Here is a 17,667-nt window from a genome sequence, read left to right as displayed (position 1 = left end):
AAGGAGTCCCCACGCCTACAAGTACCCTGCCTATGTCTCCCAACTCGTGGCATGCCAACCTTCCCCTCTGCTGAGCCTGTCTACATCGTCTCTCTTGTGTCCTTCAAACACAGCCTTGCAATGTGTTTGCCCCTATTCGTTAGGCTTAGAGCTTTATCACCGGTGGCTGTTGGAGTTAAAGACAGACTGCGCCTAAGTGGAGTTGCTGGTTATATCAAATCTAAAGCAATTAAGAGACAGAAAATCCAAATACAATGTTTTTTGACTCAACCTCTCTCTGAAAACATAAATTCTCTATGATGGGATGGGGAGGGAGAGGGGGAGGGGAAGGGTGGGGAAGAGCCTTATGTCACCGCAGACTAAAGGGCTTACCAGGTCTGTTTTTGATGCACATGCAGATGAACCCTGGAAAATTCCTCTTCCTTTAAGCTGCAAAGCTTTTAGTTCTGTTTGCCCCTCTTAAATGCTATGCCCCCTTTCTAAAGTGTATATAACCTCACTGGAAGGACCAGAAGGTGAGTTCATACTCTACAGGCCCCCTTGCAAGTGTAACTTAATTTTCTCTTGGCCCTTGCAAATCTCTCGTGTCCATTTTGTTATTTTCCAGTTTATGGGCCCAGAAGGCAGAGGAAGATTAGCTGTCTCCGCAACACTGCCTTCCTCTCATTGGTTTCCTTTCAGCCTGAAATATCTATCATCTGCTCACACAGGTCTTCCTTGACAATGCATTCTAGTATGAACTGCCGGTTGTTTTAGCCCCATTGCCCTGTCTTATGTTCTTCACAGCACTCACCTCCATCTAACATTACTCATTTCTAATCTCTCTATTCCAGCTAGAGCAGATATGTAGTCTGATTGCTCCCCAATTCCATTCCCAGTGCCCCATAGTAGGTGTTCAATAAACATTGGTGAATGAATCGATGAATAAAACAAGGAACAAAGTAGGAACCCTCTCAATGGTTCCTCAGTTCACTGAACCCTTAACTTAGAAATTGTGTCAGGAACTTGACAATTTATTTGGGCATATCAGTTGTAGAGCTAACGTACAATGTAATTTGCCCTATGAGTGTCATTGTCTCCTGTCCTTACCACTTGTCTCCTGACCCTAAGTAATCTCTCCTCAGTGTCTAGGAGAATATAAAACAAGTGTCTAGGAAAATATAAGAGCTCAACAAATGGATGTTAAATAAATTGGTGAAATGAGATCATTTACAGGGATAATAGAGAGCTAGATTTGACAGAGAAAGAAGATGGGACTAGAAGCTGAGATATGCTTAAGGCTCCCTCAGTCCTGCTACTGATAAGCTGAATGACCAAAGATAAGCGGCCTCTACTCAGGCTTCACTTTCCTCATCTGTAAAACAAAAAAACTCCTGAATTCCCTTCAGCACTAACATCCCCTTAAGTTTAGCTATTTCAACAATCATATGACATAGCCACTAGAGGGCAAACATAGTTCATACAAACATCAGAAACTTCACACCCTTGAATACACAAAGGTGAGAAGCCCTCCCCTCCTCAACCCCATTTTAGGAAACTAGTATATGATAATGATGTTATATTCCATTAAAACTTCTACAGAACTCCCTCCACTGGAAGAAAAGCCCATGACATTAACAGACAAATTATTTATACACAGAACTGGAATTCTAAATGTTACCCAACGGAAAGGTTTGGAAGTTAGATATTATACCTCTTAATGATCATTAAGAATACTAGCCACGATTTATTGATTATCTCCCTGCTTCTATACTGCCATACTTGTATACTTATTTTGCATAAGGTAGGCAGAATGATACTTTAAAACCCAGTTGTATCATAGCTCATCAGATTACAATTCAACTTGATCACCATAGCCTACAAGGCCTTACTCGACCACCTATCCAGCTATCTTTTCCAACGTGAAGGCCTATCACTCCATGTGCCAGCCACCACTGAGTCCCTGCTGCGCCTTGAGCACACCAAGCAAGCTCCCTTGGGCCTTTCTACTCGCTGTCCCCTAAAACCCCATAGTTGACACCTCATAAGTCTATCAAATGTCACTCCAGCAGAGACATCTTCTCTGACCAGCTCATCTAAAAGATGAACCCCTTATCATTCCTTACTCCCTTTCTCGGCAGTACTTACCAGCACCAGGTATGAGCCCCCATGCTACATGGCATGGTAAGGCAGCTATCGGACAAATCTGTTTATTGCTCCTCTCCCTCCACAAGAAAAGTAAGATCCTTGACAACAGGGATTGTTGCTTTCTTCACTTAGTTTCCTAAAGCTCAGGACAATGCCTGCCTCGTGGCAGGCTCTCAAGAAAAGAGTGTGGAATGAATGATTATCACACAGCAGATGTCCCATCTCCCCTAAGTTTGACAACCACCTCAAAGATGGGTGTTAGTGCTGTTTGGATGTGACTGATAAAGAAACAAAGGCTCTGGGAAGTTAAGTAGCTTAAGCCAAGGTCCATCACAGAGCTAATAAGTGACAGTCTGGCACACAAACTCAGACGACAATTCCAGAACCCCTAAATGTTATTTCACGTCGCACTACCTTTTTCTGAAAGAAATGGACTTGGCTTCCTGAGAATAGCGTTAAGTGATACCATGTCCAAAAGAAAATCATATAGTCTTCATTTTAAGTCCCAACTCCTCACACTTGATGCAGCTGACTTACAAAAGCAGCAACAAGAAGCCCCAGAACACACATTTCAGCCCTAATGCTTAGGGATCACATAGAGGCTTGGGTTCTCCATACATTCAATTAAATATGGCACGTCTTCAGAGTCTCTCCTATAAAACACATAGAAACAAACCTTTTCTGTCTCTTTAGTTGACCCTGTTGTTTGTCTTTCACCCACAGATACATGAATCATTTCACGTTTTATTCCACACAAAAGTGCCTTCATTTCTCCTGGCTCTTTTCCCTCACACCATTCTCTCCACCTTGACTGGGCAGTCAGCAGGAAGAGAAAAGAACTGAAAAAATCAATTTATGGAACCAAGTTCAACATTTTCATGAGATTTTCAACAATATGTTGTCAAGATCTGGCTACAGCAATTTCTTCCTAATGGAGCTACTCTGCCTGCTTCTAAAGAGCCACTTGATAGAAAAATACAAATACAAAATGGTCTCTTGAGGACACACAGTCAAAACTATTTTTCAAGTGTTAGTTTGATTCTCCCCGCCCACATCAAAATTGAGCAACAAAAACCCTGAAGAACAAGCCTTTTGCAGAAAGATGCTCATTTACCTTTAAATATTTAATGAGCTCCCCCGGAACTTCTTTTGAGCCTGACTGAATCAGCTGGCAATGATGGAAGAATTTGTGCACGTGTAAATCCTGGAAAGCAGATGGACACAGCCATGTGAAATTTGATTCATTACCCTCAAATGCTGGCTCTCTACCTCTCCCACCTCCTGCAGCTCTGAAACCTATTTATCTGTGTATTCGAATGAGCAGATTCGGCAGCTATAGCTGGGTGGTCTCACAGACCTCCTAAGCACAAAGAACAAAACTCAACTACACAAAGTAGGAAAACTGGGCCAGTTGAGCAGGCTTCTACATAAACTGGGTAGGCCACAATTGATGCCCAACTAATACCCATCTAATTTCTTTTTGGACTACAGCGTATAAGCTGAAGTTGGACTGCTTCTGTGTGAGTGGAGGTCTGAGGCGACTGAGAAGAAAAGATAGCAGCAGCGAGCCACCATTCTAGTCTCAGGCATCCACTATGCAAACTGCAATAGCAAATCACCCACAACAGAGTCTAGCTGTTATGTAACGAATCCATACACACGCTCATTTTGTGGAGAGCGTGGACCCTCTCAAGAATAATGAAATTCGGATTCTGGTGTTTTCCTTTAATTATTGGTATGACTTTGGGTAAGTACTCTAACCTGCCCCAGCCTTGTTCCTTCATCTATAAAAAGGTGGTGTGATAGCTCCACATTCCTTTCAGAGTTCTATGAGGTTCCATTCACTTGTGAGGAATAAAAGGACTTGTAGTTTGAAAAGATTTATAAAATCTGACTTGCTATTATTAAGAATGATATCATCATTAAGACAGTTTTTCAGGCCACAGCATCTCAAAAGCTGTAAGAATCGAATATAGTCTATTTTAATCAAGAAATATACTCAAGTATTAAAATCAACAAGATTCAGGTGATAAAACTTACTTGAGTGTAAATGGTAGACTCTAAATGGCTTTTAATCTTCAACAAAGGCTTTGCTCCATCTACCCATTTAATATCCACATTAGATTGCTGTAGACAGAAAATAGGCTTCAGTTTCTATACACACTGTAGTGGAGAGATGAGTGATAGATATAACCCTTTACACATTTCAACATTTTTTCCAGAAATGAATGTCAGTTGCATACAAAGGGACTTACTGGAGAAAATAAGCAGCCTTCAGAATAAGTATAGCTGAAATAATTTTGAAATTCCAATTCTTCAGGCACTTTTATGAATTTTAACCAAAATTAAAAACAAAATTCAGATATATAGGGCCCTCCCTGGTGGTGCAGTGAGTTAAAACACAGCACTAAGAAGCTAAAGCCACTTCCGCATGAGTTCGATTCCCGCCTGCCCCGGAGGTGACCACATGGTGTGGCAGACCTCTCCTGACCCGCCCGCTGCTCCCCTCAGCAATGTACTTCGTTGATCTGCCTGTTCTGTTCCCCACTCTGTCTCTGGTGAAGCCTCTCACCACCCCTGCACCTCTGGCCTGTACCCCAGTTCTGTCTGTATGCACAAATAAATAAATCTTAAAAAACAAACTAAAAACAGACATTATAAGATTCTTATATATAAACACATAACACACACATGTATAAATAAAAACAGAAATGAAATTTTTATATGATATAAATAATCTGAGCCCCAGGATTTAAAATTGTTATAACGGTATCTACACATCATCTTCCATACTTACCTTCACAGTGGTCCAGTACTCCTCCTGGCCATACTTGGAATAGCTACGATCTAGACCCAAAGAATTCTACTTTTTAAAGCTTTAATCATGATTACTTCAACAAATGCAGATCTTTTCCTACCCTTCTTGAATCGGCATCATTCAGATTCAAGTAGCCTGGGGGAAGATTGGCTGAAACCGGAAGCTGCTGCTCAAATGTGATGATTCTGCCATCCTTCAGCAAAGGTACCCAGGCAAACCCAACTGCCAAGACAATAATCAACCATGAGATGTGAAACAGCAAATGCAATTAGCCACACAACTCTCTGGCTGCTGGGGAGAGCAGGGCCGACCCGTGACGTTGCAGGACTTCTATACGTGGGTGTTCTGGTGTGGAACACGTGAGTAATGGGGATGAGTTTGGATCACTGCCTGATCGCTGCCTGGCCCCGAACAGCTTATTGGACTTATTTCCCTGAGTGTAAAGAGAAGAACACCAAATGCAGTCTTACTTGGAGCTAGAGTTTTTGAGAGATCACACATGAGGTAATCTAGGTTAAAAATTTCAAAATGTATCAGTATCATTATCCTCCCACTTTGGGGAATACACTTTGGTCCACAGGCTTTCTGAAAGGTTCCATTGTCTTGTATCCATCTTTATACCACCAGTATCTGAGATGATACAAACAGAAACCACTGTGTGCCAGAATTTATCTTACAGTAACCTTAAGCCGGGGATTATGAGAAACGAAGATCATGGGTCAGGGTTATACTCCATCCTCATCCAAGGCATGTGGCATCAATCGCCGCTGTGGGCAGTTTTCCTGATGACAACTCTTCCTTCTGTAACTGGCCAAGTGTGGACGATTTGACTCCACTGATTGTCCCCAGTCTTTCTAGTTTTGAACAATTCTACCCAAAAGAGTCTCTTGGCTTTCCATTAAAAAACTCATCCTGTTCTAGCTGAAAAAGCTGGAGCCATCTGTGCTGCTCAAGTTGAGCGTTGTCAGTATTTCCATTGTAGAGATTACTGTGGGTTTGCAGTGCTTATTGCTCAGCTGTAAAAAAAAAAAAGCTTGCTCTGGACTGAGTTTTGGCCCATGAGAGCGAGGGTGTTAGCTGCGGAGCACTTTCCAGAGTCATTGATTTTGGACTCTAAAATTCCTTGTGTGTGTGTGTGTGTGTGTGTGTGTGCTTATACTGTGAACACAGACGTCAACACAAATCTGGTTAGAATGTTTTCATTCACGTGTTTAATTTGGCAAAGGCTTTCATTCTTAAAAGAAGACAAATACGTTGCTTTCTCAATGCTTTCTCAACGTAGACTAAATGACTTTCATGAAACTGAAACATGCCTGAAGGGCATCTTTACAACTTCAGAAATGATTTAGCCAAATCACTTCTTGTTAAACAAACAAACAAGCCCAGGAGAGTAACAGGAGCAGAACCATTCGAAAGGACTGTCAAAGTAGTTAAAACTGAAAATTGGACAAATGACCAAATATTTCCAGCCCAGAAAATAGGAGCATTTCTTCTTCTTAAGTAACATCTGTTTCCCTCATAGAGATCTGTACTGATATAATTCAAGTACCACACAGTTCATCTATGTAAAGTTTGAAATATAGGTGGTTTTTAGAATATGCACAAAACGGTGTGACATCCACCATTAATTTCAGAACTCTGTTATCACCTCCCCCACAAAACTACTTCTTAGAAGTCACTCCCCCAGTACCTTTCTCCCAGTCCTTGACAACCACTTTCTGTCTCCAGGGAACCACATGGGCAACATTTCTGCCCAGTGAATTAATGAGAATATGGCGAAGGGTGCTCTCCGTGAAAACCCACAAAAGGGCACTTGGAAGGGGCAATGTCAAACTCATGCCATGTGGCTCAAAGGTGTGAAGCCACTTACAGGAGAAATCATCAAAAGTGATGAGCAGCACACAGAATAACCCTCCTGTGCTCCACTGAGCGTCTTGGCCACTTCCATCCAGGATTTGGCCACGGCTAGTCGTTTCTCTCTCAGAAGACACACCATCATAGGTTTGTTCACGTGGCCCTGCCAGATTTCTTCTCAACACTGAAGGTCCTGACCCTGAGCCAAAGGCCACACTCTCCACAAATGGAACTTCCAAACACTCAGTCCTGATGCCCCCCACACGTCACTCAGTTGTCCAACTAGCACCTCAAACTCAAAACCTTCCATCCCTACCCTAGTCCCCCCACTTGGCAATACCATCTTTTCCACTGTGGAAACTTCAGTGCTAACTTTGAATCATTAGTCTAGTAGCCAGTTACATGCCAGACCCAACAAATTCTGCAGTGCCCATTTTCTTTGACCCATTGCTGCCATAGTGTGGCCCCTTAATCACCTCCTAGCTGGTGTTTCCTTCTTCCTTCCTTCTGCCTGCTCTGACTCACCTCACCTATCATATTGTTACTTGACTGGGCTTCCTGCGTAACAGCTCTTACTGGTGTTTATAATGCTTCAAGTGTCCTACACTGATGACAGAATAAAATCAAGTCTCCAGCCTGGCATTCAAGTTTTCCACCACCCTCTGCAACCAGACATCCTATTACCCTGTGCTTCAGTCCTCCTAAACTACTTGTGATGCCCCGTCCATACCCCTCAATACTCTGCTGACACGTACAAGCTGTTCTTTATTCTGGAACCCTCTATCTTCTGGTCATCACTGTGTTATCAAACATGGCCCCACCCTTCAAGGCCTCACCCTAACACCATCTTGTCCCAGAAACCTTGCCGAATACCCAGCCACTGATTGCTCTTTCAGCTGCAGTAAACTCTCTCTTCTCGGAGACCATAGTGCCATGTTCTCAGGATTACCTGCTTTCTGTCTTGTATTATAACTGTCTACACAGTTCTTATTTCCCTTCCTTGATCTGGTACTCACTTCAGACAATATCTATGTTTGAATCTCCACTGTAGTCGCCATAGTCCCTATCACGTTATCTTGCACATAATAAGTATGCAGACATATTTGCTGAGTGAATTTACATTTGACCCGGGCTAGCTTGGATCCCAGTCCCATGTCCTAGCAACACAGTGGGTGTGGCACAGGCCATATTCACAGGGTCTTTTGTGGAAATGCTTCCCACTGATTAACCGTAAATCTTGCTGAATGAGGCCAGGATTACTAAAGCTTATCCAAGTTCACGCAATCTGTTCTTTTTTCGCTGGAATCAGGGCAGCCCCCAAATATCCTCTCTCAGGCTCAAAAAAGCCTCTAGCGGTGAGCTCACTTTCCTCTATGTAGAAGAGCAGAACTGAAACATTCTGGTTGCTGGGCCATGCTACATCAAAGAAATACCACAAATAATGCATCACAGTATGTGTTTTTTTCTGAAGAGGACAACAGTGCTTTAAATCACTTAATAGAAGTTGAAGCACACTGGCCAGCATTTGGACATGTCATTTGGTAGAAAGCATGAGAAAATAAATATGGCTCATCTTTACCAAAGAAGTTTTTAATTCAGGAAAGCAATTTTTTGATGAGGTTGTATCTGAAACAATTCCAGTTCAGACAGCTGGAGAGAGAGATTAAGAGCACACGTACCTGGAGTTTCAACCGTGTCCTGCTTTTTGGTTGTTCCCTTTGTGTTAATTTCACAACTTACGTGGTAAAAAGTGAAAAGTAAATGATGTTTTTGATGAAGGTGAATGGGAAGCTCAATTTTAATCTGAAATGACAGCAACATTATACACAGAATTTTGTTTGCCTTAAATTATCAACCTGGACTGTCAGACATGTAATGCATTCTCCTCATACTTCTCAGTGACACACTTTTCTAAATGACAGGTCATGAGGCCAGAAAAAAGCTACCATTTAAATATATTCCGAATGTTTTTCTACTCAGTGTGACAGTGGTATTCTCCTGGGGTGTGAAAGTTCAATTAATTATTTTGCTGGACAGTCCAGGGAATTCTCCTGGATGAAAAGTGCCAGCAGGATTTGCTTAAACACTGGAACAAAATAACACATCCTCACAGCCCAATATAATTCTATCTGAGGCAGTGAATGCAATCCATCTAATATAATATTGAATATGAAAGGTAACTTTTTTCTAAACCCCTGTCCTCCTCAGCATGAAAAAAAAGCAAGCATAAGCCCCCCAAAGTACAAAAAGTTACTATGCTATTAAGGTATCTACAAGTTAAACTTTACGTAAATTTCTTTAAAAATAAAAAGCCTTAGTCTTGAATACAGAAATGAACACAGTCACCTATGACACCTGAGTTGAGTCCTAAAAGTTAATTATTTGACCATAGACATGTCCAGGAATTTTCTAATCTCAGCCCAACAGAATGCTTGCCGTGAGTGCCCCCCCCATGTATGTAAGAGATGAATTACAGATTTGATTAACAAACATGAACAGATCTGCACAGGAAAGCATGTGCATCCACTTACTCGCTCGCACACTCTCTCACACTCACACACACATTCACTCACTCTTCTCCTGGTCAACATATAGTGAATGACCGAAAAGCCTCTTTATTCCGTCATCCTTTTACTTCCTACATATCAGTTTTCTGCAGTGACTGGTGTTGGTCAGAGAGGACATATTAAACAGCTTGGTGATGGACAGCTGGCCTAATTATCATTCACACAAGGCCTGGTTTGGGTGTTGTAACTAATTTCTCTGGTAGGTATATTTCACCACAGACCATGCCTGTTCCCAGCATCCAGACCATCTGGGTGTCTAATGCTCTACTGCACATAAATAGGGGCATACTCCCTCCCCAAGTGGCAAAAGCACCAGGCACCACTGACTTCCTCCCCATTCCTCACAGAGCCAGAAGCATAAGACTGGGAAAGAAATGAGCAAGGCCTAAACGCTGGGATGCAGGGCTTCCATCCACCAGAAGGTGGGCCTGGGGAGTGGTGACAGCAGCGGGGAATGCTACAGACAAAGGCAGGAATGGAGACATCAGGACTGAGAAGCAGAAAACAGCAGCGCTTCTGGCTGGGGACGCACATCCAGGATCCATGGAGACGTGGGAATGAAAAACAGTCTGTAGATTTGGACAAGCCAGATACAGCCAGACTAGGAGGCTGTGACAGAGATGCTACGAGAGATGGTGTACACAGACACACAGATATAGAAAAGTGGGAAGAAGGAAAGAGGCAGAGACAGGGATGGATAGGTAGACCGTGAAGAAGGGAGTGCTGAGACTACTTCAGGTCTGTAGCACTGAGGCATTTAGCACCGCCAGTGTGGTTCTGGTGGCCTGGATGCGCTGCCATGTCTCTTGAAGGAATTCACTTCCAGAGAGGCTACAGCTTCCCACACGAAGAACCCCTGGAGGAAAAAGCTCACAGGGCTTTCAGAAATCTCTTAAGTTCTCATTTTAAAGCCAAGGAAATGGAGGTTTAGAAGGGGGAAGTGACTTGTTCAAGGCCATGGAGCCAGCTGTTGTCCAAGCAAGGGCTAGCCTAGTTTCGGTCTAGCGTTTGTTCCCTATGTTGTTATCCCATGCCAGAGCCACTTCATTGTTGGGGAAGTCTTGCACTGCCAAAGGGCACCACGCAGGCAGTGGCCCTTTGTTTTAAAGGGACATTTTCAATTTTTCATAGAGCAAAATATTTGGGATTGAAAGTGCAGATAAAATGTTGGAAATGACTCAAAAGAAACAACAGAGCCCAATGCATTTCACAAATGTCAGAATAATATGTTTACCTCATCATAGAATTCTGGATTTTGGTTGTGATGCGAGACAACAGCATAAGCGTTTGTGGTAAAAACAGATGCTGCAGGTTTTCCGTAAATACACTGCAAAAGAAGCAAACGGAGTCACCACTCTCCATGCAGGTCATTAAACGTGACACTACAGAATCCCACACAGTTAGACGTGGCTGTGAGCACAAGGTCATGGCCAAGCGTGCCCGGTTCTCCCTATGAGCCTGCAAATTGCGAATCATTTACAATCCCTCCAGGCACCACCCCAGATGTCACCTAATTTGGCTGCCTGAATGCTTTTGAATTTCAAGCCATCAAAGAAAACCAATCCCAACATGGTTGACAGTAAGACTAATCATCTGGAAGGATCTCAACCCAAGCAGCTCAGGCTTCCTTCTCTCATGCCATTTGCATCTCTCAATGTGAGAAGCTCCACTCAGCCAGTCAGCAACATTTGCCAAATGCTTGTTGTTCTGTGGGCAAGGTGATGGGTTTAAAAATAAAAGATAAACAGCAGACACTTTCCTAGATGAAAGGAATTAGAGTTTGAATATCTGTTAAATTACAGATAAGCTTACTGTCCTCTTCCTTCATGGGTCACATTTAAAGTCACTGATTTTCTGTTACAGCAATAAAATGACTGTAGAGCTTGCTATGGTTCCATGGAAAAGATCCCATTGCATTTCTAGAGTGAGTTTTACACTTCCATAGGCCCAGTAAGCTCCAGGATGAATACAGACTCAGTGCCAAGGTACTAATTTCCTCACTCCATTACTTCAGAGCCAGCATCTCGGCTAGCGAAGGAGTGAAATCGAGACACCTTATTTGTGCCTAGCCAGTTCTCCTTAACTACGGTTATGAAGGCAATTTTCAAGAACTGCTGTGAGGTAACCTAAGAATCGTTAAGTATACAAAAGGGTATTGCATGGACGAAAAGGAACTGTTATTCTCATCTCCACTGAAGGGACAATCAGAGAAAACAAATCTAATTTGGACTAGCTCATCCTTTAGTTAATTTAGGTCTCTCTGTGAAAGTCTTTTAAAGGTTGGGGCTGTTAAATATTCAACTACCCAGTGAGGGCATTCCAGCCTGTTCTCTGAGGTGGTTGGATTCAAGCTCAAGCTCATGGAGCCAGAGAAACACTCTATGATAATCAGATGTTCTGACTTCCCCTTCAGCCTCTGATGAATGGACAAGCAAGCAAAGCCCAGTTCTAAAAAATGAGGATATTTAGGCACTGTATAACAACAGGTATTTAACGGTTGTGCTCTTGGGTGGCACGGGGGTTCTGCTTTTCACAGATCATGAATCCAAATTGGGAGGCACCATTTGGCCCATCAGAGCAGAAGTCCTATCTCCATCAAAGCAGTCCATTCTGACTTCAAGGACACAGGACTTTTCAGTCCTCCGGTGGACCTATTATAAACTGTCAGGTCAAAAGAGAAAATGACCTTATGATTGGGCATCAGAACAATGACAACTCAAAGTGGATCGAAGGCAAAAATCTGGGACAATAGGCTCACCCATTTTTATAGCTATACTCCAACCCCATTTTGTCATTAATATTGCACTGATCTTTCCAGTTATGGTGTAAGAACAAAAAAGACAGCATTGCATATATACCTTTAAGACACCTTTTGCTGTTTAACCAAATTAAATTTCATGTATGAAACACTGAGGTACCATAAGCTCTATCTCTACTAAAAATATATAGGTTTCAATAACACAAACAAACCTTTAAAGCACTGGCCTCACTTTCGTCCGAATCCCGGAATTCCACACAGACCGCAATGTTCCTTGCCTGAAATGATTAATCATTCCAAATGAGTCACTAAGCCAGAAGATTATAAATAACATTTTTTTACCACAAAACATATAGTTTACACTGTTTACCTTGGCAAATGTTTTCTGGCTATCATATTTTAATTGCAAGGGATATACATACAGATGGTTTTTGTAAATAGTAAATGGATAACAGTATTTTGTCATTTCTGGAACAAACTCTTCAACTTCCACAGTAATATTTTGACAATTCTTTTCAAAAGGCTTCAGGGGCACATATGAAGAAGTAATGCAATCTACAGCAGAAAAAGAAGAAGGCCAAGGGAATAAAATTTAAGAATCATGAACACATTCCTGCATTTATATAAATAAACATTGATTGTGCTCTCAAAGAGTGATTTTAAAAAAACAGAAATCTTATTGACAAAAATTCATACAAGCACTTTGAGAACCTAAAAGAAGTAGTCTGATGCTCATTTTAGTGGAACCCTTCAAACCAGACATGGATTGCTATTACATTTTCAATGTACAGTGATTTGCCAAATATAACACATCATAATTTTGACAAATTTAAACTGCAGAGAAGTCCATTACGTTTTTTTTTTTTCCTCCAGTGGCTGCGATTTAGCTTTCACTGCAAAATTTTATTGGTATCAGGAAAATAACAGTGAATTTATACCTTCAATTAGCTCATGGCTAGTCAGTTTTAAAAAGTTAACTTGGTGCAGGTGCAAATTTTCACCCCCAAAATAATGGAAGGCTTTTGAAAATAAAGATCTTATGATGTGTTACCAATAATAAATTCAATACTCCCAAAGGTGAACAACACAGTCTCTGAGATGTATTGCAGCAAATGTTATTGTATATACCCACTGTGGTAAAGGTTATTCACAGACTGAGGGGGCTCTAAGGTGGTTTTGTGTCCATACTATGAAGCCACACTGATGAAGAAGACCCAGATAGAATCGGAACCAAGGTCAAGGTGTTTATTTTCTGCTGGATTTGGTTTTTGCTGATTAGTACAGTGATGTTTACCTAGACTCCAGTATTTACATGTAAATATAACACACAGAACAAGATATACTGAACTAAGTGGCCATTCCACCACCCAGAGACAACTATTGTTCCTGTTTTGACATACTTTCTTTCAATCTTTCTGTGCGTGTTTTATACAACCATACAAAAATTCTACTGTATCTGAGGAATTTTATCCTGTTTCTTGGGACATTTTATTTGCTGTCTTATTCCTTGACCTCTTTGTAAATGTCACTGTTCTTGGATAAAAGTCCATGACATCTGTACACCGTAATTGCCCTAGCCACACTGACAGTGTTAAACTCCCAATGTTTCCAAATTCCAACATAAACAACACTGCAAAGAACATCTCTGTACGGAAACTGTCTACATTTCAAATGATTTTTAATATTCTTGTTTCTCTTCATATTGTACAAGTCTTTTGCCTTTTACTAACGATATTCTTATTTCCAATGATTTCTTTAGGGGAATTAATGCATTAAAATAGCTTGACATGGCTTAAAATATAAACTGCTCCCCCCTGCTTGTAAGCCTTAGTGACTTCCCCTTGTACGTAGAGTAGTCCAATCTTTAAGAACTGACTGTGGTTTATACAATTCCCTGATGATGCAATTCCCTCCTATTTTTCTACTTCACCTCCATGCACTACGTCACACGGTACACTGGAGCAACACTAGCTCACTTTCTACAAAGCATGCTCGCACTCACCTCCAGGGTGTTACAGAGGCATTGCCCTCAGAGTAGAAGTTAACAGGCCCAACCACCACCGCTGACTGGGTGACATGACCGCTCTTTCAAAGCAGTCCAGCTCAATCACAGGCTGAAATTACTCATTTGTTTGTTTTCTTGTTTATTATCTGTCACTTTTTCTAGACTTTAAGCTCCATAATTTTTTAAAAAGTTATTTATTTGTGCATACAGAACTGGGTTGCAAGCCAGAGGGACAAGGGTGGTGAGAGGATTCACCAGGGACAGAGTGAGGTGCAGAACAGGCAGATGACAAAGTACACAGCTTAGGGGAGCAGCGGGCTGTTCGGGGCAGTCTTCCACACCATGTCTTCCACACCATGTGCAACACTTCCGGGGCTAGGGCTCAAACTGGCACTGAAGCGGCTGTGGCTCGCTTGCAGTGCTGTGCTTTAACCCACTGTGCCACCAGGGAGGGCCCCTAAGCACCATAATTTTAAAGTACCTAGCAGATATTCAATAAACGCTTACTCAACAGAATTGAAAAGCATTTGTCATGGACATCTCTGAGTATCTATTGCCAAATTTCATTCCTGCTTATGACACATAAGGGTGTCTCCCAAATGTAGCCAGCATTACATATTTCCATTTTAAGCATTATTATATATCGACAGCTGTGCAACTCATCTTATTTTAAGTTATATTAGAGGCTTTATTACTAAGACTGCCCATTTTTCACTTATTTCCTCACCACTTCATTCTATTCCCTGCAAAATACCTTTTGTATCTTCTGCTCATTTTTCTCCTGGTGTCTAATTTTTTTTTTTCCCTCTACACAAGTAAAGAAATTCAGGGTCTCCCTAGTGGCACAGAGCTTGAAGTCTCAGCCTCAGTGCTATCAAGCTATCACCAGCCACTGAAGCACAAATTGATCCCCAGCCAGGGAGGTGACCCACATGGCTCAGCAGACCTCTCCTGAACCCCGCTGCTCCCCTCAGCAGTGTATTTCAGTCAATCTGCCTGTTCTGCTCCCCACTCTTGTCTCTGGTGAGTCCTCTCACCCCCCCCCCCACATCTCTGACCTATACTCCAGTTCTTGTTTACATAAATAAAAATAAATCTTTTGTTGAAAAAGAAAAAGAAATGTGCCCTTTGAACCCCAAATCAGTGAGATTTATCTAAGGCAAATGGCAACATGGGTAAACTCACATCATGTCGTCGGTGAAACAGCATCAACTGAATTCCCTTACTCATCTATAGCTACTCATTACCTAATACTGAGGTGAATAATGCGTCCCCCGAAATTCATATACCTTCAAATCATTTGGAAATAGGTCTTTGCTGATGTAACTCATCAACATGAGCTCATATGGAGTATGGGGGAAGCCTGAAGTCCAGTGATAACTGGTGGTCTTCGAAAAGCTTGGAGGACGCAAAGGGCAGATGGCCCTGACATGACAGGCAGACAGACGGGCGGATGCAGCTGCAAAGCCAGGTGGCCCAGGACCGTGGGCAGCCACCAGAAGCCAAGAAGCGGCCAGGAATGATTCTTCCTTAGAGCATTCAAAGGGAGCAGAACCCTGCAGCCAACACTGAGCCTGACTTTTAGCTTCCAGAATTATGAAAGAATCAATTTCTGTTATCTTAAGCCAACTGTTTGCAACGATTTCTGACAGTAGCCTCAGGAAACAAATACACACATAAACCCGAGTGAGAAGATCAAGCACCGAGACTCAAATACAGCCCTTAATGTTTATTTGCAACACATGAATTTCTTACTTGACAAATCCACAGGAACACATTCTACTGTGATGTTTAGCTGCCCAGGAATAATCTGCAATTTGGTTTTCTCTGGCCTAGGGGATAAAGCAAGAATACTTAACAATTATAATTACTAAATGCATCAATTACTCTATATCCAAACTTCCAAGTTTTATGCGATTATTTTCTTTGAGGCAACAGTGGCTTACAACATTGTATATAACTTGGGAGTCTATGTTCACACTTCTTCAGATATACATTATACCATGATTTCCAGATGCCACCATTAAAACTCACTTAAAATTTTAAGCAGTTATTCCCACTTATGATTTGTAGTCATAATTTTGAGAATGAAAATTCATCTATTATATAGATTTAGTGCAATTTCTAAACATACTTACTTCTTATATTCTGAAAGCAACTTGAGAATGTCTTCATTTGAAAGTTTGCTGCTATCTTGCTTATACAAAGGAGAAAATCTCCCATCCAGATCCAGAGAGCCTTGAGTATCTTTGAAAATGGGTCTAAAACAGCAACAGAAGGGTTTTTTTTTTAATGTAAAGTATTGCAAATTAAGATAAAACTAGTGCTGGCGAGAGTATAAGATGGTGAAACTACTTTGGAAAAACAGTTGGACAGTTTCTCATGAAGTTAATCATATCCCTACTCCCTGACCTTGCAATTCCACTTGTAGGCTTATTTCCATATGGCACAGGAATGTTCAATAGATTTATTAGTTAGAGGCCCCAAATGGAAAGAACCCAGGATATTCATCAACAAGTAAGTGGTGGAGAACCAACCACTCATAAGGAACAACTGAACCAGAAAATATGGACAAATCTCATAAACAGAGTGTAAGAATCCAAATGTACATGCTGCATGATTCTAGCTCTATGAGGGTCTAGAACAGAGCAGTCCTCAACAGTGGTAATGATCAGAATTGAATTACCTGGGTGGCTGGCAGGGGTGTGAAGAAACCCTCCAGATTGACAAGCCTGCTCTACAGCTTGGTGGGTGTTAGGTGTCAGTCACCTGACTGCACACATGTGTGCAAAGGCTTTGGTTTGGACATATAAAATGTACACATTGTAATCACAGGTAAAGTGACACTCAATAAAATTAAATCAGACCCTTAAGATCAATTTGCAGAGAGTTTCTTATATTGGTAGAGATTCCACGATAAATTTTATTTGTCTCGCCTTTTCTCCCATTTGTTAAGCAATTTTACTGTTAAGATGGAAGTAACATACAAGGATCCAACAACACTGGAAGTAACTACAGCCAGAAACATAATTTCCTCTGGCAGAGTGTCTGAAGATGTGGTTTTAGGCATTAACCACGGTTCCTACTTCTAAGCATACCTCTTTTATTTTCAGTAAACAGAGGTTTATCTTTTCAATACCACAGTCAAGCCGTTAGAGTGAGTTACTGCTACTGCTGACAGCCAGCACAATTCAGGAAGGAAACAGCATAATTCCTTATCACAACAGGGGATCAAAGTTTCTAATTTACAAGATTTTAAAATTAGCTTTTCCACTGGCAAAACAGCATCAAGCAGTTACTGCCACAGTCTGAGGCGGGAGGTAGCCACTGTGTGCTGGAGCAAGGGCTGAAGACAGAGGCATGAGCTCTGACCCCTCCTCTGCTAGATCAAAGATGAACTTGGGGGCATGGACTTCCTTGTTTTTGTACTTTTGTGCCTCAATTTCCTCATCAGTAGCCATCTCTTAAAGAGTGTACACACAGGAGCCTCCCTGGTGATACAGGGGTTAAGCTATCAGCAGCCACTGCGGCACAAGTT

At 41.7% G+C, this 17,667-nt stretch overlaps 1 protein-coding gene across 1 annotated transcript in view; it reads right to left on the bottom strand.

Annotated features, from left to right (window-relative positions):
• The window catches only part of DOCK11 (dedicator of cytokinesis 11), a 174,944-nt gene that overhangs the window by 79,461 nt on the left and 77,816 nt on the right, over positions 1–17,667 (bottom strand). The window contains exons 14-22 of the mRNA XM_012727072.1: positions 16,268–16,390; positions 15,885–15,961; positions 12,495–12,679; positions 12,337–12,402; positions 10,601–10,693; positions 8,479–8,602; positions 5,046–5,167; positions 4,168–4,254; positions 3,242–3,331 (exon numbers count right to left, since the gene is read on the bottom strand). Of these exons, the coding sequence (XP_012582526.1) occupies positions 3,242–3,331; positions 4,168–4,254; positions 5,046–5,167; positions 8,479–8,602; positions 10,601–10,693; positions 12,337–12,402; positions 12,495–12,679; positions 15,885–15,961; positions 16,268–16,390 (967 nt within the window). The remainder of the gene's footprint in view (positions 1–3,241; positions 3,332–4,167; positions 4,255–5,045; positions 5,168–8,478; positions 8,603–10,600; positions 10,694–12,336; positions 12,403–12,494; positions 12,680–15,884; positions 15,962–16,267; positions 16,391–17,667) is intronic.

This window comes from Condylura cristata, unplaced genomic scaffold (assembly GCF_000260355.1).
Source record: "Condylura cristata isolate star-nosed mole 26May11 unplaced genomic scaffold, ConCri1.0 scaffold00019, whole genome shotgun sequence".
Classification (NCBI taxonomy): domain Eukaryota; kingdom Metazoa; phylum Chordata; class Mammalia; order Eulipotyphla; family Talpidae; genus Condylura; species Condylura cristata.
The sequence above is the reverse complement of the archived record's forward strand: the minus strand, read 5'-3'. Positions and strand labels throughout refer to the sequence as shown.